The sequence below is a fragment of the Melospiza georgiana genome, chromosome 1 (assembly GCF_028018845.1).
Source record: "Melospiza georgiana isolate bMelGeo1 chromosome 1, bMelGeo1.pri, whole genome shotgun sequence".
Lineage (NCBI taxonomy): Eukaryota > Metazoa > Chordata > Aves > Passeriformes > Passerellidae > Melospiza > Melospiza georgiana.
Window position 1 is genome coordinate 2,774,387 of NC_080430.1, and position 27,555 is coordinate 2,801,941.

Sequence of the window (27,555 nt, forward strand, 5' to 3'; positions counted from 1 at the left end):
AGAAAATGAGAAGTTTCCTTCTGTGCAAGCCTCCTCTTCATGGATATTTGCATTTTCCAGCTCTGACCCCATAGGTCACTTCAGTCCACCACAGTTTCTCCAAAACATCCAACTCTGGGCTCTGAGGTGCCTCTTCCCCAGGAACTGGAAAAGGAGAAGTGAGGGTTGGGGCAGCAGAAAGAGGAGGAAATTCTCTGGCCATGTATTTTTGGTTTTTTGTTTTTTTTCTGAAGGCTCCAGATTCTTTAAAGAAGTCAGACATGAAGAGTGAGATAAGTGTTATCATTCCAGAACTTAATGGAAAATTCCTGTAGGTTGTTTTGTCTTTGAGTTATGATTTCCAAAATGAGGAGTAATAAGAATCTAAATTTCTTATTAGATGTAATGGCCCTTCAAACTCCAGTTTAAAACTAGGAGTAGTTTTATTTGGATATCTGTCTGCTTTTGCATAGATGGGGCTGTAACAGTTTAATGAAAACAAACCAAAAACTAATAACAGCAGCCTCCAAAAAATTATAGTGGTGTGGGTAAAACAGTTCTGTATCCAGCAGTGTGATTTGTGAGTGCTGTTGATCTGAGGTTTGGGTCTTTCTGTTTTGTTCTTTCATTATAAATAACAACAAAAACCTAGGGAACTGATATCTCAGTTGGTGAATAGATAATGAAATCACATTATTCTCAAAGAAAGACATTTTCAGAGTTCCTGGACTTGGTTATGGCTAAGAACATCTATAATCGGCTGAAAAAAAGGCAAGAGGGTAAATAATCTCAAAACAGAAATGAGGGTTTTAATTCTGGTTTTCTGCTGTCCCTCTGTCCGTGTTGCATCCTCCAGCTGTGCCACCCCTCTTTAAGGAGGAGCTGAAGGACCAGGAGGCAGAAGAAGGTGGAGAGGTGTCCCTGCTCTGTGAGCTCTCCAAGGCTGCTCCAGTGCAGTGGCAGAAGGACCAGAGGACCCTCAAACCAAGTGGGAAATACAGAATGAGGCAGGAGGGGCTCAAGGCAGAGCTGGTGATCCATGGAATAGCTGAGGAGGATGCAGGAGAGTACACGTGTGTGTGTGGAGAGCAGCAGACTGCAGCTGTCCTGACAGTGCAGGGTAAAGCCATCCCTGACCTCCTCTCTCCTGCTGCAAACCTCTGTCCTCTGCTCTGAGCTGTTCAATTTCCAATCTGTCTCTTCATCCTTATTAACTGAACTTCCATTCACTTGAAAATGTTCCCTGCAGGCTGTGGAAACTGGAAAATCCTCTCTGCATTTCTCTGTGCCATCCTTTTGCCTTTTCCTTTCCTTAATCACAAGCCTGCTCTCCTTTCTTCTTTCCCTTCTGCCATTCCTTTCCTACCATGTAACCCCACTGTTCTTTGGTCTTTCCTTTCCTGCATTTCTTCTCCAAACCACAAATCTGTTTATTCTTTGCCCTTCCTTTCTGGAATTCTCGATACCAACCATTTTAATAGAGGGAATAAAGAGTATCCAGAACAAGGTTCTGTTAGTTATAATTTTCTCCACACTAAGTTGTGTCCATTTTGGGTTTTGTGCCCATCATCTCTGTCCTGATGCCCAAAGATAGATTTCCATTAGGAGACTTATTTTCCTAAGGAAAGAATAAATTCTTTCTGTGACCTCTTTCTGGTCTTCCTTTGTTGGAAGAACCGTTTGCTGGACAAACAAGGCTGATGTTTCAGCTTAACACTGCTGGAATGGGAAATGTGCCAAATCAGGGCTAAGCCTGTTTTCTAGCCTGGATATTTTAACTAAGTCTCTAATACTGGACACTAATTTTGAGATCTGAGACATCCAACCTTGTTAAACAGGTGAAATATCCCATTATCTCACCTAGTTAATAGAAGGGCATATGTGAAGGTCACCACATTTATTTCAAGGATGCAAATTGCAATGGGCACAAGAATTATGTTAAATGAGAAAAATGTGTTCTGAGACAAGAACCCAGGCTGGAATTCAGCAGCTGGAGATTTCCTTTGGGGTCAAGAAGAATCTGTGAGTCCTGGATGCTCCTGTTCAAGGATATCTCAAGGAAGAAGGAGTGAAAATGAGTAAGGAGCTGTGTCAAGTCAGAGCAGAGCAGGGCAGCTCTGAGTAGGGGAAAAGAAAGTGCAAAGCCATGAAGTCTGTAGAAGACACCAGTACAAGTGAATTGAGGAGCTCAGAGCTGGTATTCTGCTTTTTTCTGAGGAGGAACCAGGTAGAAAGCCGATGTAAATCTGTTGAGGGCTGTGCAGCTTTGCTGCAGGAAGCCAGGGTAAATCCAAAATTATTAGGGTGTCTGTTCCCACTAGGATATTTTCACTTCTCTTTTCTCTCTTTGTGGCTGATGCTCACCCTTCCTTGACAACTTCCCTCTGTCACAACCTTCTCACCTTTCCCCTGTCACTTCCTCACCCCTCCCTGGAGACACCCTCAGTTTGTAACACATTTTGCCTGCATCCATCCTTCAGCTGTGCCTCCGTTTTTCCAAGAAGAAATGACCAGCCAGGAAGGGGTAGAAGGTGGAACAGCCGCTTTTCACTGTGAGCTGAGCAAAGCCCCTGCCTGTGTGCAGTGGAGGAAGGGCCAGCTCATCCTCACCTCGGGCCCCAAGTACAGCATGAGGCAGGAGGGACGTGCTGTGGAGCTGCTGGTCCATGGGCTGGACCTGAGTGACACTGGGGACTATTGCTGTGTGTGTGGAGACAGCATCAGCACAGCTGCATTAACAGTTCATGGTAATGTAATCCTTGGGGTGAACGTCCTCCAAACCTGCCCAAATCTCCATAGTCTGTTCCTGTCCCTTTCTCTTTGCTTGGGCTTTTTGTTCTTTTCATGGTGATGTAATCCTTGGGGTGAACGTCCTCCAAACCTGCCCAAATGTCTGTGGTCTGTTCCTATCTCTTTCTGTTTGCTTGGATTTTGGTTCCTTACATGGTAATGTAATCCTTGGGTGAACATCCTCCAAACCTGCCCAAATGTCTGTGGTCTGTTCCTATCTCTTTCTGTTTGCTTGGGCTTTGGTTCCTTTCATGGTAATGTAATCCCTGGGTGAACATCCTCCAAACCTGCCCAAATCTCCATGGTCTGTTCCTATCTCTTTCTGTTTGCTTGGGCTTTGGTTCCTTTGGACTCTCTGTGCTTCCTCCTTTTGTAGAATTGGGAAAAACATTCCCTGCTGGTGTTTGCCCCCCTCAGCTCTGCTGGTTCATCTCACTTTCCTTGCCCTGATCCAGTGGCCAGGGAAGCTGGGGAAGTTTTTCCATTGTGTTCCACTGACCTGGATCAGGGCTTGGTGCTGCCCCATGAAACCTCTCTCATCAAGCTCCCCTTTAAGGAACATTCACCCTCTCTGTGGTAACTCTTTTACTCCTCAGTGCTGCCTCCAGAATTCAAGAGAGAGCTGAAGGACCTGGAAGCTGTGGAAAATGGCACAGCTGCTCTGCAGTGTGAGCTGACAAAACCTGCTGAGGTGCAGTGGAAGAAAGGGCAGGAGGTGCTCAAAGAGAGCAGAAAACATGAAATGAGTCAGGATGGGGCTGTTGCAAAGCTGGTTATCCACGAGCTGGAGGAGGAGGATGCTGGAGTTTACACCTGTGTGTGTGGAGATCAGCAGACAACTGCCACGCTGACAGTCAATGGTAAAAAGCTAAAGGGAAAAGGCTGTAGGCTTTTCTGAAAATTAAAATAGCAACTGTGGTTTAGTGTTGCTTAAGGAAAAGATTGTAAATCATGAGGTGTGCAGAATAGCCTGGTCAATGCAGCTCATGGAGTGGCCAGGCAGAAAATGGGAATGGCAATGCAGAGCTAAGTGCATTTTTTCTGTATTTTGCTGTCAGAATAATCAAAATCTCTCCTGCAAGAGGCCTGCCTGAACAGGGCATCTGAACCTTTAAATTTCCCTGCCTTAAGAGGGAGAATGAACTCTTGCAAGTCTCTGTATTAGCAGGGAATATGAACTTTGAAAATTCCCTGCTGATCTTCAGAACACTTCTTCAGTGATCAGGGCAGCACACTGGCTGCTTTTACAGCAAGAAAACTCTTATTCCATTTTTAGATCATAGGTTAAGTTCTATATATTTCATGGCAAATGTAACTTCCTGAAATCCATTTCTTCTTGTATTGTATTTGTGGGGACTCCCGTGGCAGGAAGGAGTGATGAATCTGACTCCATGTTCTCAGAAGGCTAATTTATTATTTTATGATACTATATTATATTAAGAATACTATACTAAAGAATACAGAAAGGATACTTACTGAATGCTAAAAAGATGATAATGAAAACTCCTGACTCTTTCTAGAGTCTTGACACAGCTTGGCCGTAATTGACCAATGAGTCAAATAATTCACAGCAGAATCCAATGAAACAATCACCTGTGGGTAAACAATCTCCAAACACGTTCCACATGAGCAAAACACAGGAGAAGCAAATAAGATAAGAATTGTTTTCCTTTATCTCTGAGGTTTCTCAGCTTCCCAGGAGAAAATCCTGGACAAAGGGATTTTTCCAGAAAATGTGAATGCCACATTCTTGCTCTGCACATGTTCCTATTACTTCTCAGGGCAACTAGCTTCATAGTTTGAATTAGAGCATTGAGGTTTAGAGACATCTGGCAAAAAGCCCACCTCTTTTGGTGCTTTCATTTTCCCTCTACATCCTTTTTCCCAAGCCCCATCTGCAGCAGGTCCAAGGCATATTTCTATTTTATAGCCCTACCAGCCCTTTTTAAACAAGAGCTCCAGGACACTGAGGCAGAAGAAGGCGGCACAGTGACCCTGAGGTGTGAGCTCACCAAACCCAAGGCTCCAGTGGAGTGGAGGAAAGGAGATGTCACTCTCTACCCGGGTCTGAAATACGAGCTGAGGCAGCAGGGCTGTGCTGCTGAATTGGTCATTCATGACCTGGAAGTGGAAGATTCAGGAATTTACACCTGTGACTCCGGACACCAGCGGACAACGGCTGTGCTGGCCGTGCATGGTAGGCACTGGTGACCCTTGCCTCGGGAGGAGTGCAGTGAAAGGAGCTTTTCCTGGTGTTCTCTGTTCTCTGGTGTTCCTTTGATTTGTTTTGTTGCTGGTCCACACCAGAATAAATGTTCGTCAGGGGCATGGCACACAGCAAAGTAGAAAGGTTCTTCTTGCGGTATCTGGAGTGATTAATGGCAATTAAAGCAATTGAATAGTTTGGGGTGGAAGGGACCTTAAAGATTTCCTCTGCCACGGGCAGGGACACCTTCTACCAGACCAGGTTTTTCAGAGGTCCAATCAACCTGGCTTTGAAGGTTGCCATAATGTAAAAACACACTGAACCGTCCTGCCCTGAGTGCAAGGTGTGGCTGGATATGGGAATGGGATAAGGGATGCCTAACTGGATGTAATCCTGCTTGGGATGGTAAGAGATGCACCAATTAAGGGATAAGAGATTTCTAGGATATATGAATGTGCTGCATTGTTACTTTGCTTTGAACTTCAGGTGGAAATGCTGAGTGCAGACAACTTGAATCCACACCTGTGTTCCTTCACTTCTTGTACCATCCTTAACTGAGATCTGGATTTCCCCTCCCATTTACCTCTTCACTGTGATCTCTTACCAAGAGATCAATACTAATTTGATCTTTTGTACATTGATAGAAGCTTTATTTGGAGCAGAAATTCTCAGTTTAATATTGCAAACTCACAGACTTCTATTAAGGGACAGGGATCTGTGTAAGAGAGGCCATTCCCAGTGATCTTTGCCTAAAGCATCCATACCTGGCATGGAAACTCTTCCTTAGGAAAGTCTGACTCCCTCAGACCCCAAACCAGGCCATTCTGTTGCCCACTAAGACCAGATCTTTCCTGACTTTGCCTGTCCTCACCTCTTGGTTCCTTTAGTGTGGTTCAAGAAAGATTCTGCCAAGACAGAGAGTTGCGTAATCCCCAGGATTATGGAATCATTAGAATAAACCACACCTGAAGGATGATGGTAGGACTGGATCCTTCTTGCACTACAGCCCTCTTGAAACGTTTTCTTCTCAAATTTTCCAGCACTGCCCATCACATTTAAGCAACCTTTACAAAATAAGGAGTTTGAGGAAGGAAGCACAGCCACGTTCTGCTGTGAGCTGTCGAAAGCCAGCGCTGCAGTGGAATGGAGGAAAGGAGGCGTGGGGCTGCAGCCCAGCCAGAAATATGAAATGAGGCAGAGGGGATGCCTGGTAGAGCTCTTGATACACAACCTCAGATTGGAAGATACAGGAGAATACAGCTGTGATACGGGGGATCAGGAAACCAGGGCAGCTCTGAACGTGAAAGGTACGTGGTGTGAGCTGACTCCTCATGGAATAGGTTCCTCCAACAGGCAAAAAATCATTTCAATATCAGTATTTTTAAGTGCATTATTCTTATTCTCTGTGAATATTTTCTTTTTCATCTGATATATTAGGATTTTTTCATTTTTAATAAGAATGGAAGAGGACGATGCTTTGTTCTTCCAGTGCTGTGTTTGAGTTTTAGGCTCTAATAGGAAATACTTTCAAGCTTTGTGCCTGAGGAGAAATTAAAGAAAGAGCAATGATTTAACATAACATCTGGGCATGTTGTTTGAATATTTTAAAAGAATATTTTCTTTCAAATACTGGAAGAAGAGAGACAATGACATCCCTGACCTCTCAAGGCTGTCCACGGAGTTTTGAAGTTCTTTGCTCATGAGATCATTGTTAGATCAACTCAGGGATAAAATCCTTCAATGAATTCACCACTGGGAAGGATCTGAGTGAAGGAACAAAGGAAATAAACGTTATGGGTGCAGATGGCTTCTTCTGATGCAGCAAGATCTCCTAGTTGTGCCAGGAAAATTAGAAAACCACGGATCCTACCTAGGAATATCACAGTGAAAAGCATCTTGTTCTCCAAGAGTCAGTCTGTGCTAACCAGCCTTCACTAAAAGATCCTGTTGATCCTTTTTTTTTTTCTCTTTTAGCTCTGCCAGTTCTTTTCCAAAAGCAGCTCAAAGATGAGGAGGCAGAAGAAGGAGCCGCAGTGAAATTCCAGTGTGAGCTGACAAAGGATAACGCGGTCGTGGAGTGGAGGAAAGGCACCATGGAGCTCTTCCCGTGTGCCAAATACCAAATTAAATTAAGTGGGCGCACAGCTGAGCTTGTGATCCATAATGTAGAGCCAGAGGATGCTTCTGATTACACCTGTGACACAGGAGACCAGCAGAGCACTGCAGTTCTCAGAGTGAATGGTTAGCATTGCACCCACCCGGGCTGGAGGAGAAGAGGCGTTGGTGGAACTGTGTGAAAGGTGTTATTTAATCCAAAAATTAAGATAAGGAGGAAAAGAGCTGCCCAGTCATAAAGCAGAGTACAGAGAAGTGGATCTGGTGGGACAGGGTTCCTGTTTGAGCCTGCAAAGAGTGCAGTGCACTGACCCCTTCCTCTGATAAGATAAGAGCAAGGAATTCTGCGTCGTGGGGATTTTGAAATACTGACAAAACTTCTTTTGGCACTTTGCGATTTTGCTGGTTCACTTGAATCAATAGGAAAATCACACGTCATTTAAAAAAAGCATTTTGAGGTTGCTATTTTTAATCTCCCTGTGAAGAGCCTGAGAATGCTGGGTTTAACCTGACCAGGAGTAATGCCTGTGATTGATCACAGAATCACAGAACGGGTCACAGGTCCAACCTTCCTGCTCAGACGGGGCCATGCCAGCACCATCTAGGAAATGTTTGTGTTTGTCTCAAAGTTGGGTGGAATTTGTGACTTTGATCTTAGCCATAACCTTTCAAACAACATATTTTTGCTGATTCTGACTCAAAAAGCAGTCGCAGGGTCAACTATGGGTGAAAGAGCCCAGTGATTGCTTTACCTGTCTCACAGTAGTGTTTTTACTGGAACCACAGGCACTGAGGTTCCTCTTTTTCCAACTGCTCACACATACCCCATGGATATCCCCTCCTTGCTTCCATCAGTGGCAAGCTGTTTTCTGAGCTGTTCCATGATCTACTTCAATAAATGTCCATTTGTGCATCATCTGGAAGGACTCAGTGATGATGATCTGGGTCTTAAAAAGACAGCTGAGAAATCAGAAATTATTTTAAAGCTTTACATTATTTAGCTGCTGAAAGTCAGGAGAATTTATGTAAAAGTCAAAAGATTTACACTGGTTTAAACAGAAAGTGCCAGGTTTTACTTGGTCAAAACCTTTGTGTGTTGGAGTTTCCAATATGCTGAGCAGACGCGTGAAAGGTGTCATGTGGATGCCCTGGACTTTATGGGATATAAAAATATTTGGGGAACTTTCTGTTTCTCTGGATATACACAATATAGGGGGAAAAAATGAGTTTATTATTATATCACCACTTAATGCAAAATTGTACTGCAGCACCAGAGCCTGGGTGCCTTGTGCTGATTTGTGCAGACCGGGCGTTCAAGCAGAGAGCTGATGCATTATTTATTTCTCACTTCACAGCCATCAAACCCCAGCTGAAGCAGCAGCTGAGGAACGAGGAGGTGGAAGTGGGAGGAACAGCCAGGCTGCGCTGCGAGGTTTCCATCAGCAAAGCAGAAGTGGAGTGGAGGAAGGATGGAGTCCTGCTGCACCCCAGCTCCAAGCACGAAATGTGGCAGGAGGGGACCCTCCGGGAGCTCCGTGTCCACCACCTGCAGCCTGGGGATGCTGGGGAATATTCCTGCAAGGCTGGAGACCAGACGAGCTCTGCCCAGCTCACTGTGAAAGGCAAGGCCTGTTTATTGGAACAGGGAGATTTCTGAGATTTCCCAATGTGATTGACTTATGTACACACACATGAAATGAGTTATTGTGTGTTGTAGGGAAGCCCCGACAAAGGCAGGAATGATAAATCTGACTTCATGTTCTCAGAAGGCTAATTTATTACTTTATAATACTATATTTTATTAAAGAATACTATACTACACTAAAGAATACAGAAAGGATATTTACCGAATGCTGAAAAGATAATAATGAAAATTTGTGACTCTTTTCAGAGCCCCGACACAGCTTGGCACCAATTGGCCAAAGAGTCAAAACAACTCACCAGAATCCAGTCAGACAATCACCTTTGAGTAAATAATCTCCAAACACATTCCACATGAACAAAACACAGGAGAAGCAAATCAGATAATTATTGTTTTCCTTTTTCTCTGAGGCTTCTCAGCTTCCCGGGAGAAAAATCCTGGGTGAAGGGATTTTTTCAGAGAATGCGAATGCCACAATTGTGATCAACATGGAGCATAGGATAGGAAGGGTATAATTAAAAAATAGAAAAAGTGAATTAAAAATTAAAATTAAATTAATAAAAATTTTAAATAATCTAATTTATTAAAAATATATTAAAATTAAATTAAAATTTAAATTTAAAAATTTAAAAATATTATGGTCAATGGATACACCAAAGCAAAGATTGACTTAGTGGACAGGAGAGGATAAGTCAGCTGTAATCTGTGACTCATGGCTTGGAATATTTGCTTGACATCATGTGCATGGGGCTGAACAGATGGTCCAGCCCCAGCTTCCACTCACGTGGCAGCTGCATCTGGCCTTGATATCACTGCAGAGCTTAGGTTGGACCACTGGTGTGGAACAAACACCCCCAGCATCTCCACGGGCTACTCCACGTTGTAGATCCCCTGCACATCACACCCAGCTGCACCATTTCTCATGCAGGTGGTGACCTTGTAGAAATATCCACTGTGCTTGCTCAGAGGGAGACTGGGCTGATTTTTGAATGGTTTGACTCAATGATTTTAGAGGTCTTTTCCAACCTTAGTGATTTTATGATTCCTTTGGTATTCCCCAGTGGGTTTGGGGGTATATATTTATATCTGAGGGTATTTATATATTATTTAATCAGCTTCTGCCTGCTGGGGTTGTCTGTATGATCCTTGCACAGGTGTCCTGGAAGCAGGACTCAGGCAAACTGCAGAGCAGGAGCCCTGTGCTCACACCAACCCAGTGAGTCCTTCTGGGAGGACAAGGCCAGCCAGGGCCTCAGCCAGTTTGGGGCATCAGCGTGGAGTAAATGCAAATCTGTTCACAGAAATACCATAGAGAGGGTCAGGCTTTAATGTTATCCTGTGAAGATGTCGAAGTGTAAATGGAACAAATTTCAAAATCCTGATTTTGTCACCAGCAAAAATGCCCTCTTCACCCAATCAAGCATAATTATAAAAACCAATATGCAGCGTGTCTCTTAGCAAGGACAAGTGGTAAAGCCACTAAAAATGACAAAAGTCATTTGTCCTGCTGCCAAGTACACTGAAAGCAGAGTTTGAAATGGGGTTTGGGAGGCTGTGCTGTTCCAGATGATGCACAAATGGACGTTTATTCAAGCAGAGCATGGAACAGCCTCTCAGAGGCTGTCCCCACCCTTGAAGGACAAGGTGTTGAGCAACCTTTGAGCAGTGCTTGGAGCAGGTGACTCCCAAATGATGGTTCCATGATTTGATCCATGCTTTCCCTTTCATTTCTGCCTCCTTGCAGAGCCTGACGTGACCATCGTGAGCGGCCTCAAGGACGCGGTGGTGGCCGAAGGGGACGATGTCACCTTCAGGTGCCAGGTGTCCCACGAGAACGCCAGGGACGTCGAGTGGAAGCTGCAGGACGTGGCTCTGCAGAACAACGAGATGAACGAGATCTCGGTGGAGAGGGGCAAGGTGCACACCCTGACCCTGAGGAAGGTGACGGAGCAGGACATTGGCACCGTCACCTTCCGCGTGGGACCCCACACGTCCACAGCAGAGCTCAGGGTGAAAGGTGAGGGCTCCCTGTGCCGTGCAGCAGGGCCAGTGGGAACAGGGGGTGCTTTGCTTGTGCTGGCAGCAAATTCAAGGCCAAAATTCACCCCCTGTGTCTCAGGGGTGCTTGTGCTTCAAAGCATCTGTGGCTGAATCACCAGGGATGAACAGGGGACATTTCACCATCTTCCCAAAGCTCAATGATTCCTGCAGAAATTACTAGCTTGGCTTCACTTCTTGGGTGGGTAGACCTGGAATTTTCATTGCTTCCACCACCCTCTCTAGAATAATTGGGTTTGGAGGGACCATTTGGTTCAATCCCTCTACATCTTCAACCAGATCAGGTTGCTTAGCTCTTCTCTTCTCTTCTCTTCTCTTCTCTTCTCTTCTCTTCTCTTCTCTTCTCTTCTCTTCTCTTCTCTTCTCTTCTCTTCTCTTCTCTTCTCTTCTCTTCTCTTCTCTTCTCTTCTCTTCTCTTCTCTTTCTTCCTTTCTTCCTTTCTTTTTCTTTATTTTTCTTTCTCTTTTTCTCTTTTTCTTTCTCTTTTTCTCTTTTTCTTTCTCCTTTTCTCTTTTTCTTTATCTTTGTCTTTCTTTCTTTCTTTATCTAAACATTATTTTGGTTAAATTCTCCATCTAAAATCCTTCTCCTTCCCTCTCAGAAGCTTCTTTTAACCCCTCAGTAAATAACACAGAAGTCAGAGGATTGTTTTTTTTTAATACTCAACCATTCAGCTGTAGCTTTAACACCGAGACAAAGGTGCCTGGAAAACAAAGCAAACAAAGCAAAGCAAACAAATCCTTTGCTTTGCTTTGTTTGTAACTTCAGTGCCACCTCCAGTCTTGAAGGAGAAACTGCAGAGCAGGAGGAGGACACAGCTGTCCTCTGCTGCCAGTTCTCCCAGCCCAGTGCTGAGCTGGAATGGGAAAAGGGCCCTCAGGTGATCTCCCCAAGCTCCAAGTATGAAATCAGCCACGAGGACTGATAAATCAGTCCATACTTTAAAGATTTATCACATAAAACTAGGAGGTTCTGGCAAATACATCTGTGATAACAGAAATGAACAATCAACAGCCCCTTTGACTGTTAAAGGTGGGTTGTGTTGGGATTTTTTAGAATAAGAAACTTGCCCCCACTCCCTTAGTTAGCATCTGCCAAGAGGATTTTTCCTATTTTCCTTAATTTCAGATGTGCTATGCTGTCAAAAGCATCTGAGTGCTTTTGTTTTCACAAGTCCTGTTGTGTCTTAAGCAAGGAAAATGCAGGTACCCAAGTATGGGAATTAATTCCACACTTTGAGACCTCTCTCTGGTCACTTAGACAACTACGACTGGAGCTAAAATTAAGATAGGACTATTTTTAATGCTTGATCATCCTCTGAGCTGCAGTTCTGCCAGGAAAAATGGTGATCCAGGTGAATTTGGTCAAACTTGGATATAACTCCAGCTAATGAGCAAGGCACCTAAACACTTCTAGTGACAAAGGTCTTTAAAATAGCTATAATGTGATATATATCTGGTTTCTTTCAAATCTGATCTGATACAAATACAATATCAAGATGACTTTTTCTGAGACACACAATCAGGAAAAACAAAGATGAGCCAGGATATTGTTAAATCCCACCTTTTGAAATATCCCTGAGGGCTCACCCATGAAGGGCACGCACCTGCCTGCAGTCACACTGACTCCACAACTCAAGGGTACCAGAATATTGGTGCTATAAGCAGGTCCTCTGATGGCCAATTTGTGTCTCTGCGTGTGGTCTCAGCCACTCCACCACTCCTTGAAAAAAATTCTAAACCCAGGAAGCCAAGGAAGCCTGTGCAGCCACACTGTAAACAGCAATTCAGCCAATTGGATGAAAAAAAAAATATATATACATACATACATACATGCATACATACATACATACATATATGTATATATATGTATACACATACACACACACATATATGTGTGTGTATATATATATATAGACACCAGTAAGTGTGAAGGAACTGTGGTTCTTCCAGGGAACTGGACCTGAGGAGCTAAACTTTTACATGTTTTTATATGTGGCACTTCATAAATCCACCCATCAAAACTCCACCTTGACACACCATCAGCACAGAGACTGCCAGGGTTCCTTTCTCTGCTGGTCCAGAGAAAGTTTCAAATAAGGAATATTACAGAAAGATGTTTCTCCATGCCCTCTCCCAAATCCACAAGAATTTGGATACCAGGAGTAGGCTGTTGGGGTCTGGTTTTGGTACCCATTTGGAGATACATTTACTGAGATGCTCAAAACTCTGTATCCATGACAACTCCTGTGCAAGAAGGAGCACAGTCCTTGAGGTGCTCAGTGTATGAACACTGTATGCAGTGTCCAGTGACTCTTCAGGAGTGCAGAGTGCTTAGAGACAATTCCCTGTTCCTGACCCAGAGCTGGGGCAACTGAGAAGCATTTTAAAATCTTTTATTCCATTTTCAGATTCATGAGAAGGGTGAGAAAATACAGATGTTAGAATTCACACCATCACAATCAGAAGGCAACTCTTTCCTAATTACAATACATTATAAGCATTTCTTATCCCATCAGCTTTAGCCACACCATGCTGAAAATGCCTTAAAGCCAATCATCTAAAATTACCCCTGGTGGGTCCTACTACAATGCATCTTTCATAGTTCTATTTCTCCAAAGTATCCAGTCTAATTTGCAAGGCCATCCTTTGAAACTTGTTCCTGGTTCCATTTATCTGTCTCAGCAATATCTGTCCTATTCCATGGCATTTCTAAGCCAGCATTTCTTCTAAGTTTGCATACAGGCGCACACACTATGTAGACCTTCTGTCAGGCTTTGAGAACTTTCTATAAATCCATTTCCCACACAGCACCCTCTATCATCCCTTTTTTTTTGCTGTCAAACTAACTTTGGAATTGAGTTTGAACCAAATTTAGTGTGGCAACAGAGTTTCATCAAACACCGCAGTCAGCAATGACACATGAATTTTTCCCCCTCTGACTTTTCTTGATTTAGCTTCTCCAGTCACCTTCACCCAACCCCTCCAGAACCAGCAAGCTGAGGAGGGTGGCACTGTCACCCTGAGCTGCGAGGTGTCCAAGCCCAGCACCCCTGTGCAGTGGAGGAAGGGGGGCACAGTGCTGCGAGCCAGTGACAAGTACAGGATGCGCCAGGACGGGGCCGTGGCTGAGCTCACCATCCACAACCTGAGCCAAGCTGATGCTGGGGACTACACCTGTGACACAGGGGACCAGCAAACCACGGCAGCAGTGCAGCTGAAAGGTGGGGCTTTGCATGGGGAAGGGCTGGGCACAGCTTGGCACCACGGCAAGGGTACAACACTGACTAATTTGGCAGCTAAACCTTGTCCTGAAACGAGGATCACAGAGATGAGAGGGGTTTCACAGGGCTAAGAACTGTGTCAGTTACCTCTAGAAATGTGCCTTTGGTCACTGCTTCTGTGGTTTAATGATAATTAATTTTCACCCATGGGAATTGTTTGACAATTTCTTCACAGCACGCAGGTTATGATTATACACATATGAAATATTTATTGTGCATGCAACACACAGTAAAACTTGCAAGCTTTTAATACACATGCATACACATGAATCACACATCTCTAGCATTTTAATATGTTGCTTTGTGACTGTGTTTTTATCAGTTTAGAATCACAGAATGGTTTGGGTTGGAAGGGATCTTCAAGATAATTTAGTTCCAACCTTCCACTGTCACAGAGTGCTCCAAGCCCTGTCCAACCTGGCCTTGGACACTTCCAGGGATCCAGGGGCAGCCCCAGCTTCTCTGGGCAACTTGTTCCAGGGCCTCACCATTCTCACAGAGAACAATTTCTTTCTAACATCTAAGCTAACCCTGTCCTCTTTCAGTTTGAAACCATTCTCCTTTTATCTGTCACTATCTACTCCTATAAAAACTCCGTCTTCCTCTTTTTTTATAAGCCCTCATAATCCTTCTCTTCCAAGCTGAACACCCCCAGATTTACCATTTAGGGCCTCAAATAACAACAACACAGTACTGTCAAGAAAGAGCCTAACAACATGTTTAACCCAGGAAGCATCCCCTGAAAGCAGATCTAAAACTCTGTTGCCCTTTCCATGAAGAAGCAGCAGCCACCATCGTGGAGGGGCTGAGGGACGTGGCCACGCACGAAGGAGAAGACGCGGTGTTCGAGTGCAGGCTGTCCCAGGAAGCAGCTCAGGATGCCCAGTGGTTCCTGGGGGATGTTCCCCTGCAATCCAACGAAATGAACGAGATCAGAGTGCAAGGGACACGTCACAGTTTGATCTTGAGGAAGGTGACCCTGGAGGACTGTGGGTCCGTCAGTTTCAAAGTGGGGCAGCATTCGTCGGCAGCGCAGCTGAAGGTGGAAGGTGAGCAGCCCACCAGGAAGAGGGGTTCAGCAGGTACTGGCAGGCACTGCTTGGACTTCTGGAGAGGTGTCTTTGGGATTAGGGAGCCTTGGAAATCTTGGGAGATTCTGCTAATCTAATTTAGCAATTTAGAGAGGCACATCTGAGCCAGTCATTCCAGTTGTTATTATTGTACGTGGAGTGAAGATTAACATCCTTTGATGTTATTTGATATAATAATTAATATTAACATCCTTTGATGTTATTTAATATAACAATTAACATTAACATCCTTTGAAGACCATCCAACTATGCAGCTGATCACATGTGACAATCAATGCTGAAGAGTGTCACGAATATACTCCGGACTAATCTCCTACTTATGATGCTTTCAGATCATATTTACAAAAAAAAAAAAAAAGTCTGAAAGCTCTGAAAAACCTTTTTTTAAAGATATATAGAAGGATTTTTGAATGATGGCCCACTCCAATGCCTCGTGCTGCTTGTTCCTCTTCGACCTGGTTCCAAATGTAACCACAGACCCCCAGCTCTGCCCTGGGGGTGATGCTGGGTGAGGATGCTGCAGCAGCGCTGGTCCCCTCTCCCCACAGCTGCCCTGGTCACCTTTGTGAAGGCTCTGCACAACCTGGAGCTGCAGGAGGGTGGCACTGCCCACCTGTCCTGCGAGCTGTCCCAGCCTGATGTCCCCGTGGAGTGGAAGAAGGGCACGTCTGTGATCCAGCCCAGCCACAAGTGCAGCATCCAGCAGGAGGGGAAGGTGCACACGCTGCTCATCCACGACCTGAACCGCGCTGACTCCGGGGAGTACAGCTGCCACACGGCTGCTGGCAAGACCACGGCCAGGCTGGAGGTCAAAGGTAGGGTTCCTCTGAGCCCAGCACTGCTGGGAGGAGGGAACATCGATTTTTAGAGCTCTCTGCTTCAAGAGAAGCACTGATCAGTGGAGCAAGTGCAGCAGAATCCACCAGGTTTGTCAGAGGGCTGGAGCACGTGAAGGACATGGACAAACCCAGTTGTGATAGGACAAGGGGTGATGGTTTTAAACCTAAAGGGGGATGATTTAGATTAGGTATAAAAAAGATTTATTTTTTTTTGCAATGAGAATGATGAGGCCCTGGGACAGGCTGCCCTGGACCCCTGGAAGTGTCCAAGGCCAAGCTGGACAGAGTTTGGAGCACCCTCGGATAGTGGAAGTTGTCCCTGACATTAACAGGGTTTGTTAAAAGATGAAAGTACCTCCTAATTTAAACCATTCTGGTGATCTAAGTGTAAGCAGAGGCAAAGGCAGCTGTGTTTGATAACTGGGGGGAGAAAGTGGAAGGGAGACCTTGATGCTCTCTGCAGCTTCCCAGTGGAGATCTACAGAAGAGACAGGCACAGAACTTTCTTGGAAAACTCAGTAAAGAGATGACAGGCAACAAGTGCAAGCTGCAGTGAGAGAAATTCAGATTAGAAAAAGCTAGACTTTTATCGTGAAGGGTGGTCAGACTTTAGAACTGAGATCCAGAGGAGTAGAGGAATCTCCATCCATGAGGTCTTCCCAAGGTCTTCCTTAATTATTCTGTAATTGCTCTCTGGCTGCAATATCTGAAGCCTTGGATTGTAAGCCCAGATTTATATATTCTGTATATATTCTAATATAACCTACATATATTATTCTCTATATTAATTATATTTATATTATATATATAATTCTATTTTTATATTATTCTATTGTACTATTCTACATATTCTATATTCAATTATATTCAATATAGTCTAATTTTCTGATATGTTCTATATATTCTAATATATATAAATATATATTCTATATATACACGTATGTATATTTTATATTTTTGTCTATTTAAAAATATTTTTATTTTTTATATTTGTACATTTTTTGAGTGATTTTATCCCATTTTACGATTTTATTTCAAGGATGGAAAGCTGTCTGCCTTCAGTAATAACTACTGAACTTCAAATTCTTTGTGAAAAGAAGCCTGGGATATGGGGAGAGAAATTTAGCTCACATAGATTATTGTCGCCCTTATTTTTTAAGTTTTTCTAAGCTTTCTAGTGTTTACATTCTTTAATGAACTTTCTCATGCACTTTATGCAAATAACTTATTGTTCTGCATTCTTTTATGGAGGAGGAGGAATTTGATGGACTGTTGGTTTGTCCAGTGTCGTTGGAGAGGTGGCACTGTCACCCTCCAATTCACTGTCACTTTTGGAAAACTATAAATGTTGGAGTCAGAAAATAAACTTCCCTTTTCTTCACCTTGAGAGTAGCGGTATGTGCGCTTGTGCTGTTTAGTGTCCTATAGTGACAGATTATTCTGATTAATTATTATTATGCTGATTAATTCCCTTTCCTCCTCCTCTAACCAGGTTTGGCACCCTGGTCACTCTCCTTAGGGAAACCCAACCAGAATATTCCATGAACTTCATAACTACCTCCATCCACACCTTAACAATAAAACACCCCTCTATTTTTGCATCACCCATTTTTCATTTCAAGGATGGAAAGCTGTCTGGCCTTCAGTAATAACTACTGAACTTCGAATTCTTTTTGAAAAGAAGCCTGGGATACAGGGAGAGAAATTTAGCTCACATAGATTATTCTGATTTATTATTATTATTATTAAGCTGATTAACTCCCTTTCCTCCTCCTCCTCCTCCTCTATCAGGTTTGGCACCCTGGACGCTCTCCTTGGGGGGACCCAACCAGAATTGTCCGCGAACTTCATAACTCCCTCTACCCACACCTTAACAATAAAACACACCTCCTCTTTTTTCTATTCATTTTTTGCCTCACCTATTTTTTTATTTCCCCCTGGCCAGGCGTGCCCGTGCTGTTCCAGCAGTGGCTGAGGAACGAGGAGGTGGAGGAAGGGCGCACGGCCGCGCTGCGCTGCGAGCTGACGCGGCCCCACGCGCGCCTGCAGTGGCGCAAAGGGGACACGGTGCTGCAGCCCGGGGACAAGTACCAGATGCGCCAGGAGGGCACGCGAGCTGAGCTCCTCATCTACGAGGCCGAGGCTCAGGATGCTGGGGAGTACACCTGTGACTCGGGGGACCAGCAGACCACGGCTTATCTGCAGGTCAAAGGTAGGTTGTCGTACAATTTTGTTCACTTTGTGCTAATTCTGCGTCCTTTAGATTAGATCACGCTTGTAGATTGTGGGTTTAGTCACAAACACCTCCTCAGAGCATGTGGTTTCAGAGGTTAAACACTCAAAATCTCATGTGCCAGCTGAGGGAATTGGGGTTTTTGAACCATTGTATGTCTTGGTGCCTGAGCAGCCCGTGAATTGTGATTCTTTGTCTTTCTTAGTGTCTGTGTTTTTGAATTTTAAAGTTTTATTCATTTTGTATTAAGAATTTTTTTTGTTTGGATTTTACAGTTTTATTAATTTCACACTAAGAACTCTATGGTTTTGGATTTTACAGTTTTACTTTGTACTAAGAACTCTATAGTTTGGGATTTTACAGTTTTATTCATTTCCTACTAAGAACTCTATAGGTTTGGATTTTACAGTTTTATTTTGTACTAAGAACTTTGCGGTTTTGGATTTTACAGTTTTATTTTTTACTAAGAACTCTATGGTTTGGGATTTTACAGTTTTGTTCATTTTGTGCTAAGAATTCTATGTCCTTTAGATTAGATCATACTTGTTGATTGTGGGTTTAGTCACCATAAGAAACTCCTGCACAAAGCATGTGGTTTCAGAGGTTAAACACCCAAAAACTCATGCACCAGCTGAGGGAACTGGGGTTTTTTAACCTAAAGAAAAGGAGGCTTGAGGGAGATGTTATCACTCTCTGCAACTACCAACAGGAGGTTGTGGTGAGGTAAAGGTTGGTCTACTTCACAAGTGACAAGTAATAGGATGAAAATGTGCAGGGGGGGAGAGGAAATGGCCTCAAGTTGTACCAGGGTGGGTTTAGATTTGGTATTAAGAAATAATTCTTCACTGGAAGGGTGGCCAAACATTGTCACAGACTGCCCAGAGAAGCAGTGGAGTCGCCATCCCTGGAGGCACTTAAATGATGTGTAGATGTGACACTTGGGGATGTGGTTTAGTGGTGGATTTGGCTGTGCTGGGTAAATGGCTGGACTTGATCTTAAAGGTCTTTTCCAACCTAAATGTTCTGACTCTGTGTTGTGATTGGTGATGTTGTGCTCTATGTGCTTCCACTGATTTGGCTGTGCTGGGTTAATGGCTGGACTTGATCTTAAGGTCTTTTCCACCCTAAAGGGTTGGTAATTGGTGGTGTTGTGCTGTGTGTGCTTCCACTGAGGATGGTGAGTATGGCCATGTGAAGACCTTTAGAGGCCCAAAGCAACAGTGGACACCTTTGCAGCGTCAGCAGCTGATTCCATGAGTGGCCAGCAGGCAAACCTGTGGTCCAGAAAGAGAAGAGCAGCCCAGCTGCAGAAGTCACGAGCAGGTTTGTCACCTCTGAGCGCTGTCACTCATGCAGTTGCTTCTCCACCACAGTACTGCCAGTGCTGTTTAACAAAGAGCTGAAAAACGTAGAGGCTGAAGAAGGGGGAACGGCAGTTTTGCACTGTGAGATCTCCAAGCCTGATGCTCCTGTTGAGTGGAGGAAAGGAGGGGTGGTCATTCAGCCCAGCGACAAGTACGAGCTGAAGCTGAAGGGCAGCGTGGCTGAGCTGATCATCCACGGTGTAGAAGCTGATGACTGTGGGGATTATACCTGCAGCACTGGATACGAGATCACCACAGGGTCTGTGTATGTGCAAGGTAAGGTAGTGGAACATGGTGGAAATGCTCTGGTTTCCTTGCTCCAAAATCCTGGATTTCTTGCTCCAAAATCTTTGTCAGTAACTGGCCAAACGACAGGAAGTCCACTCATTTCTTTCCTGATTCCAGCAAAGATATAAACATTCACCTCCAGGCTGAGGTTGGACCCATCTTTTTAAGTTAAGCTAGTTTAAAGTACTGACCATACTGTGTCTCAGAACAGATGGTGATACTGCTGAAAAACTTGGAGCAGTGGTCATAAAAATACTGAAATTCTTATTACAACTGATTGCAGCTTCTATCATTGTTGATAATCTTATTACTCCTTTAAAGCACCCAAGTGAGCATTTGAATCTTTCAGTACCTCCCTGCCTCATACAATTTCTGGTTGCAACACACAGGAGAGCCAGGGGAAGGAGTGGAGTTTCCTCCCAGTGAAATGATGTTTGCAGACACACACCCTGCTCCTACAAGCAGCTGGAGGGATGGAAGGTGGTTTCTAACCCTCTTCAAGACAATTTTAGGGTTTTTTTCCCCCTTGGAAAAGCCCTACAAGTTTAACTCCGCTGGAGCTGCACTTGGGCTTGAGTTAGCTCTGCAGAGAGCGAGCCATGTGCTTTTGTTTTCTTATCTATCTTCAAGACAATTTTAGTTCTTTTTTTCCTTTGGAAAAGCCCTACAAGTTTAACTCTCCTACAAGCAGCTGGAGGGATGCAAGGTGGTTTCTAACACTCTTCAAGACAATTTTAGTTCCTTTTTTCCTTGGAAAAACCCTACAAGTTTAACTCTGCTGGAGCTGCGCTTGGACTTGGGTTAGCTCTGCCGGGAGCGGCTTGTGCACGTTTGGTTTTGTTTTCTTTTTATCAAGACAATTTTAGTTCTTTTTTTCCCCTTGAGAAAGCCCTACAAGTTTAATTCTCCTACAAGCAGCTGGAGGGATGCAAGGTGGTTTCTAACCCTACACGATACAATTTTACTTCTTTTTTTTTCCCTTGGAAAAACCTTACAAGTTCAACTCTGCTGGAGCTGTGCTTGGGCTTGGGTTAGCTCTGCAAGGAGCGAGCCATGCACGTTTGTTTTTGTTTTCTTGTCTTCAAGACAAGTTTAATTCTCCTACAAGCAGCTGGATGTATAGAAGGTGGTTTCTAACCCTCTTCAAGACAATTTTAGTTCTTTTTTTCCCCTTGTAAAAGCCCTACAAGTTTAACTCTCCTGGAGCTGCACTTGGGTTTGGGTTAGCTCTGCAGGGAGCAAACCGTGCACATTTGTTTTTGTTTTCTTGTCTTCAAGACAGTTTTAGTTCCTTTTATTCCCCCTTGGAAAAGCCCTACAAGTTTAACTCTCCTATAAGTTTAACTCTCCTACAAGCAGCTGGAGGGATGCAAGGTGGTTTCTAACCTTCTTCAAGACAATTTTAGTTCCTTTTTTCCTTGGAAAAACCCTACAAGTTCAACTCTGCTGGAGCTGCGCTTGAGCTTGAGTTAGCTCTGCAGGGAGCGAGCCGTGCGTGTTTGTTTTTGTTTTCTTGTCTTCAAGACGAGTTTGACTCTCCTACAAGTAGCTGGAGGGATGGAAGGTGGTTTCTAACCCTCTTCAAGATAATTTAGTCCTTTTTTTTTTTCCTTGGAAAGCCCTACAAGTTTAACTCTCCTGGAGCTGCGCTTGGGCTTGGGTTAGCTCTGCAGGGAGCGAGTTAGGGAGCACATTAGGGAGCGAGTTAGGGAGCGAGCCGTGTGTATTTGTTTCTGTTTTTCCTTTGGCACCCTCTCTTGCTCTGTCGCGCAGAAGAAGCAGCAGTGATAGTGTCTGGTCTGCGGAGCACAGACGTCTTTGTGGGCGAGTCAGCCACGTTCACGTGCGAGCTCTCGCCGCCGGGCGTGGGGAGCGCGCAGTGGTGGCTGGACGGGACCCCCCTGCACAACAACCTGGTCACTGAGATCTCCCAGCAGGACGGCAGGATCCACACCCTGACCCTAAACGACGTGGCGTGCCACGACTCGGGCACTGTCACCTTCAGAGCTGGCTCCCTTATATCCACAGCTAAATTATTGGTCAAAGGTATCGCCCCGCGAGCAAGAAACACGTGGCCACCTCTGGACTTGCTCCATGTGCTGGTGCTTCTGCCTTCCAGGCTACCCTTACTAAATCCTTCACGTGCCCTGCAACCCTCCCACTCTGCAGGTCACCCACTCTCACCCCAGAATTTTTCTGGCTACAACCACACTGATTTTTTTAATTTTTCCCCCCTCACCCTCTGGCGTTTTTTGGATTTTATAGGTGAGGGAAGGTTGCAGGATCAAGGCTGCTGCTTTCACCTGACATCAAAGAAGAGATGAACATAAACATCTGTGGTAGCACCTGAATTTAAATCCCCACTTCAGCTTTTTTTTCCAAAATACCACAAAATCTTGCAGGAGTGGTAATTCCCAAATTTCCCATTGTGCTGCTCCACAGCTGGGCTACTGGTGCTGAGCTCAGCATGTTCCCAGGACAGGATTTTGGGCTGTTCCTGGAAGCCAATGGGTGTGTGGCATTCCAGTAACACAGAGACAAAATGTGCCTTGTTTCTGAAAGCTCATCCCTGCACTGGCAAAGCTTTCTGGTCTGTTGAATAAATATTTTTTTTCTATTTGGTAAGGGTAGCCAAAAGCTGCAAATAACACTGAGCTCCAGACTTGATAAAGCAAGCTCCTTCCCACTCAGTCCTTTTATAGCTGTGGGGAAGATCTGTTGTTTTTCAGGCAAAGTTAAGGCTTATTCCCTGCTTGGAAAATGGATATATACAGAGATATGAAGGGTAAAAATATATTTATGCAAATCTACTCCTGTGCTGGGCCATAACAGGAATGATCCACAATATGGAATTGTAGTCAGTGGTTGATGTCTCCTTCTCTGCATCATGTGTCCCTTGTGCATTCAGGAAATTTAGTTCTCTGCAAAGATAAAATGTGAAATCACTTCTTCATGGTACAGAATGATGCAGTGACAAAGCAGTGAGCAGACCCCACAAGTCCTGTGACAGTTTGCATCCATTTTCAGAAACAAAACATAATTCTGAGATCTCCAAGCAAAAAAATATCTAGTGGGCCTAAAACATAACTTAAAAATAAATACATTGTTAGGTATTCTGCTCAGTGAATGAACAGGCTCCTGAGATATTTCCATTTCATGGAATCACAGCATCGCTGATTTTGGAAGAAATGTGTGGAGATCATCCAGTCCAACCCCACAGCTCTTGCAGGTACACACATGTATGTGGATAATTTGTGCTTCCTTGAAGCCAAGATTCCTGAATTGCAAACCTGAATCACACTAGCACTATTTTATAACTGGTTGGGATAACTCCAGTTACACTGTGCTCAGTAACACTTGATTTCATAGAAAAGTGAAACACTTTTAAAATTCCAACCATCCTTGTATTGACAATTTTGTGCACTTTATTTTGTCCACAAATTAAGGCACAAATCTTTGTTTGAAATATATTTCAGTCTGTCAAGACATTCATGGCTTGCTCTTCATCAAGGAACGAGCTGACTTTTTTCCATGTGCCTCATTCTCCTGGTTTAAGGCATGTTGGTAATTTTATTTATTCTGCAACATTTTAAATACCAACAATTAACGTTGGTAATTTGATTTATTCTGCAACAAGTGAGATCTCAGCTTTCCATGCTGGGCCTCCAACAACATCACTGCCCTCCAACTGCATTCATTCCATGACCTGGAGTGATGGTTCCCAGGTGATGGGGGCAGGATGGAGAAGGGTGAAGGAGCTGGTGCTGTTTCCTAGCTCCTCTGGGCAGGTGAGAATTGCAGGTTCCAGGGCACACGTTGGCTCCTCAGCCCCAAAGAGCTGCACAGGTGAACGGGGCCACCAAAGTCCTTGCCCTGGCCAACTGTGGTTATTAATAATTAATAACTATGGTTATTAATTGTTGAGGGTCTCCAGGACGACGTGAGGGATGAGAATCGACTCCAAGTTTTCAGAAGGTTGATTTGTTATATTATGATATATATTATATTAAAAGAATACTGTGCTAAAACTACACTAAAGAAAGAGAAAGGAGACATCAGAAGGCTAGAAAGGAATTACAATAAAAAACTCATGACTGACCAGAGTCCTGACAGAGCTGGACTGGGATTGGTCATTAATTAAAAACAATTCCCATGGAACTAATTAAAGATGCACCTGTTGGTAAGCAACTTCTAAATCACATTTTAAGCAATCAAATAATTATCATTTGCATTTTGTTTCTGAGGCTTCTCAGGAGAAAAATCTTAGCAAAGGGATTTTTCATAAAATATGACAATAACAGCCAACAGCAAGGGGACAGTGGAACCAGGACCTTCTCCAGTACCACAGGTGATATTTGACATTTATACATCTTGTGGAAGGGGCTGAGGTTGTTCTCCCCATCTGCACAGACACCTGCTTGCTTCTTCAGTCATCAAACATCTCCAAGACCTTCCACGGAGGCCTCCTCTCCATAAACACACCTGGCAGAGGGAGCCTCAGTGAGTGGGACCAAGCCTTGCAGCAAGATTCCAAATGATGTTTGCAAAGCTCTCTTTGCTCCTCAAGGTCTGCCAGGAGCACCCCAAAGCCTCAGCCTGCTGCAGCAGTTCCAAGAGGAGCGTTCCAGACAGAGATCCTGTTGGGTTATCCCACCTGGCTTGTGAGCAGAGCAGCTATTTGAAAAATAAGGACATCACAGAGTCACAGGATGTCCTGAGCTGGAAGGGTTACACAAGGATCATCACAGCTCCTGATATCTCAGCTTTCTCTGACTGTCATCTTTTTATGTCCCTTTGCAGCCCTATAGTATTTCTGTTTTTAAGTTGGCATAATTCTGCTAAGAATGATGTTTCAGAGAGATTTCCATTTTCAGACTGCATTTTTCCTTTTCACCTGCATATTGCATTGTAGATGGATGGTTCAGTCTGACATCTTAGAAGGGACTCTTGGCTGCTTTGGGAGCTCACAGTATTTCAGGTCAGATATATCTACTGTGCCTTGCAGCTGCCTCACAAGAGGCAGAACTTGGGTTTTAAAAGTGCTTAAAAGCAACTTTATGGATCTCAGCGCCTTCAGAGGAGCTGCATATCCAGCTGCTCTCAGCATTTTATGGGATCTCAGTCTGAGATGTCAGTGGTTTATGATCTTTCAGTGACCTCTAGATGAAATACTGTAAAGGAAATTGTATTGTTTTTCTCTAAATAATGTGTCTACTGCAGAGAAACACACAAATAGTCAAAACAATATTCATCTGCTGCTGGGAAGTGCCCTTTTTTTGGTCACAGCTGTCCTGGATATTTGCTCAAGACAGCCAAGACCGCCCCAGGACAGGAATGAGTGTCTGCATTTGAGGACTGTGTCTCTTTCTGATGAGTAGTTTTATTTTAGTCGCACAAGGAGCTTCCAGTAGGGTTTGTGGTATTTCCCTATTGCTCTGTGAGGTTGAGAGTTGCAGGGAACCACTCACTCTGCAGTCCTCTGCATCACACTCCTGCTCCACATTGGGGAAGCAGAAGTGTTTCCCATCCAGTGCTTCCCAGCCTGGAAGATCTCAGAAACACTGGGAGAGACACAAAATTGGAGAAGCAGTCCAAGCTCAGGACTGTTCCAGAGCAAGCCTCAATTCCTGGTGGCCCATTTCCCAGTGTCCTGGTCACGTTCTAATGCACCAGCCTGGCTTCCATCCTGCTTGATGCTGCCACAGGCACAGACTAAACTGCTAATCCCCCTGCTTGCACTGCCACTCTGCTCGCTCCCCACGGGCTCTGTGCTTGGCAAAAAACCCTCCCAGGGGTGATTTCCACGGGGATCCACTAATGCATGTCCTTCCTGACGTGTTGGTTAACAGATCCCACCATTGAAGTGGTCAGTCCCATGCAGGACATAACTGTTGATGAAGAAGGCCCAGCAGAGTTCATATGCCAATATTCTAGGCCAGTGCACGCCATCTGGAAGAAAAATGATCAGGAAATACATGCCGATGGGCAGCGAGTGATTATCGATCAGGACTGGAATGTGAGCATGCTAAAAATTAACCCCACGGTCCCAGAAGACACTGGCATCTATTCTTGTGAAGCTGAAGGCATTAAAGTGATGGCTACACTTGATGTTCAAGGTGAGGTCTTCCAGCCAGAGAGGAAGACTACCATGGGTTCCAAATAAATGAGGTAGAAAAATCATGGCAAGGCTTTTGCAATAAGGGACACGTCAGATACCTGCTCTTGGTGTTCTCTCCAGTACTGAAAATGAGGATAAAAAACAGTTGGGGGATAATGGGAATTGAATGTTATACTGCAGGGTTATCTGATTTCTAATTAACACTCACTCATTACACCACTTAGCCAGCCCACCTCTTCTGCAGTGAGCTGGGATGGGATGTGTCCTGCTGAATTGTAAAATCACAGGTGTATTGTTGGTCCAAAGGAATAATACAAATATTGTTTTCCTGTTAAAGAGCACTTTTTACATAAAACCAGTAACTAATGGATAGCATGGAATTCCATTTTATTTTGCTGGGTAAAGGAGATTTAGGTAATTTAAATAGGCAATTTACCTATTTCATTAAATAGGTAATTTACCTATTTCAAACAGTGATCCCCCAGGAGTTACCTCCTCACTCAGCACTCATATTTCTGGAGACCCTGAGGAACAATGGAACAATATATACAAAATTGACAAAAAGTTAGGATTTTACATGGAAATTTCTTCTTTTTTTTTCTGTTGCATATGGAATTCCTGCTTACCAAGCTAATTGGAGTGATCAGCAACAGCAGGTTCTGATTTCTGAATATTTGTGGCTATTTTGCCTTCTTGCTTAATTGCAGTTGGTTGTTAGTGCAGAAGTACAGAGTGTTATTTATTATAATGTTTTCTACATTGATTAGCACTTTCCATTGTAGGGATTTAAAAAGATTTTAATGAACATAATCTAAAAGTATCCCAGAGGAGGTAAGGTTAGCAATTGGCTGCTTTCCATAATTATGGAAACCAGTGCTTCCAAAGTACACAGATAAACAATTTGGGTTGTTCTAACAAAAATTACACATTCTCCAGGAATAGTCTGCAACCCCCTAATGGTTCTCCATAAGTATAAATATTATAAAATTCAGAATATTTTTAGTATTATAGAAGCCCAGAATAGTTTGGGTTGGAAAAGACCTTAAAGGTCATGTAGTTCCAAACCCCCTGCCATGGCAGGGACACCTTCCACTGTCCCAGATTGCTCCAAGCCCCATCCACCCTGGCCTTGGGCACTGCCAGGGATGGGGAGTCCACACACAACATCTCTGAGCCCCTTGTAATTAGTAATAAGTTAATAAATATCTGGTGGCTTGTGCTTTTTGGGTATGTTCGTTTTTAGCATTAAATAAATGCCTCAGTTTGGATGTTTTTTAACATTTTATTTATTTTTACTAATTTTTTTTTTTTTTTTTTTGCTGTGCGTGGTTCCAAATGATCTGTAGCGATCTAAACAGGGATGTCTCGGGGTCTTGGTGTCTAACACAAATCATGCTGACCATTTTATGGCATTTGTGCAAACTGTATTTACTCAACCCTTGTGCATGCCATTTGTCCCTGTAGCAGCATGAATTATACCCACATGCACCAGCCCACATTTAATTTGGCATTGAGTTGATTGTTTCTGTCCAGGTGCCAACTGATGCAT

General features: G+C 43.9%; 1 protein-coding gene across 1 annotated transcript in view; it reads left to right on the plus strand.

Moving 5' to 3' along the window:
• OBSCN (obscurin, cytoskeletal calmodulin and titin-interacting RhoGEF) overlaps window positions 1–27,555 on the plus strand; it is a 150,824-nt gene that overhangs the window by 80,107 nt on the left and 43,162 nt on the right. Inside the window, exons 47-61 of the mRNA XM_058024149.1 lie at window positions 836–1,099; window positions 2,460–2,726; window positions 3,366–3,629; window positions 4,700–4,966; window positions 6,016–6,282; window positions 6,950–7,216; window positions 8,446–8,712; window positions 10,477–10,749; window positions 13,747–14,013; window positions 14,853–15,122; window positions 15,713–15,979; window positions 17,949–18,215; window positions 19,610–19,876; window positions 21,662–21,934; window positions 25,738–26,004. Coding sequence (XP_057880132.1) covers window positions 836–1,099; window positions 2,460–2,726; window positions 3,366–3,629; window positions 4,700–4,966; window positions 6,016–6,282; window positions 6,950–7,216; window positions 8,446–8,712; window positions 10,477–10,749; window positions 13,747–14,013; window positions 14,853–15,122; window positions 15,713–15,979; window positions 17,949–18,215; window positions 19,610–19,876; window positions 21,662–21,934; window positions 25,738–26,004 — 4,014 coding nt within the window. The remainder of the gene's footprint in view (window positions 1–835; window positions 1,100–2,459; window positions 2,727–3,365; window positions 3,630–4,699; window positions 4,967–6,015; window positions 6,283–6,949; window positions 7,217–8,445; window positions 8,713–10,476; window positions 10,750–13,746; window positions 14,014–14,852; window positions 15,123–15,712; window positions 15,980–17,948; window positions 18,216–19,609; window positions 19,877–21,661; window positions 21,935–25,737; window positions 26,005–27,555) is intronic.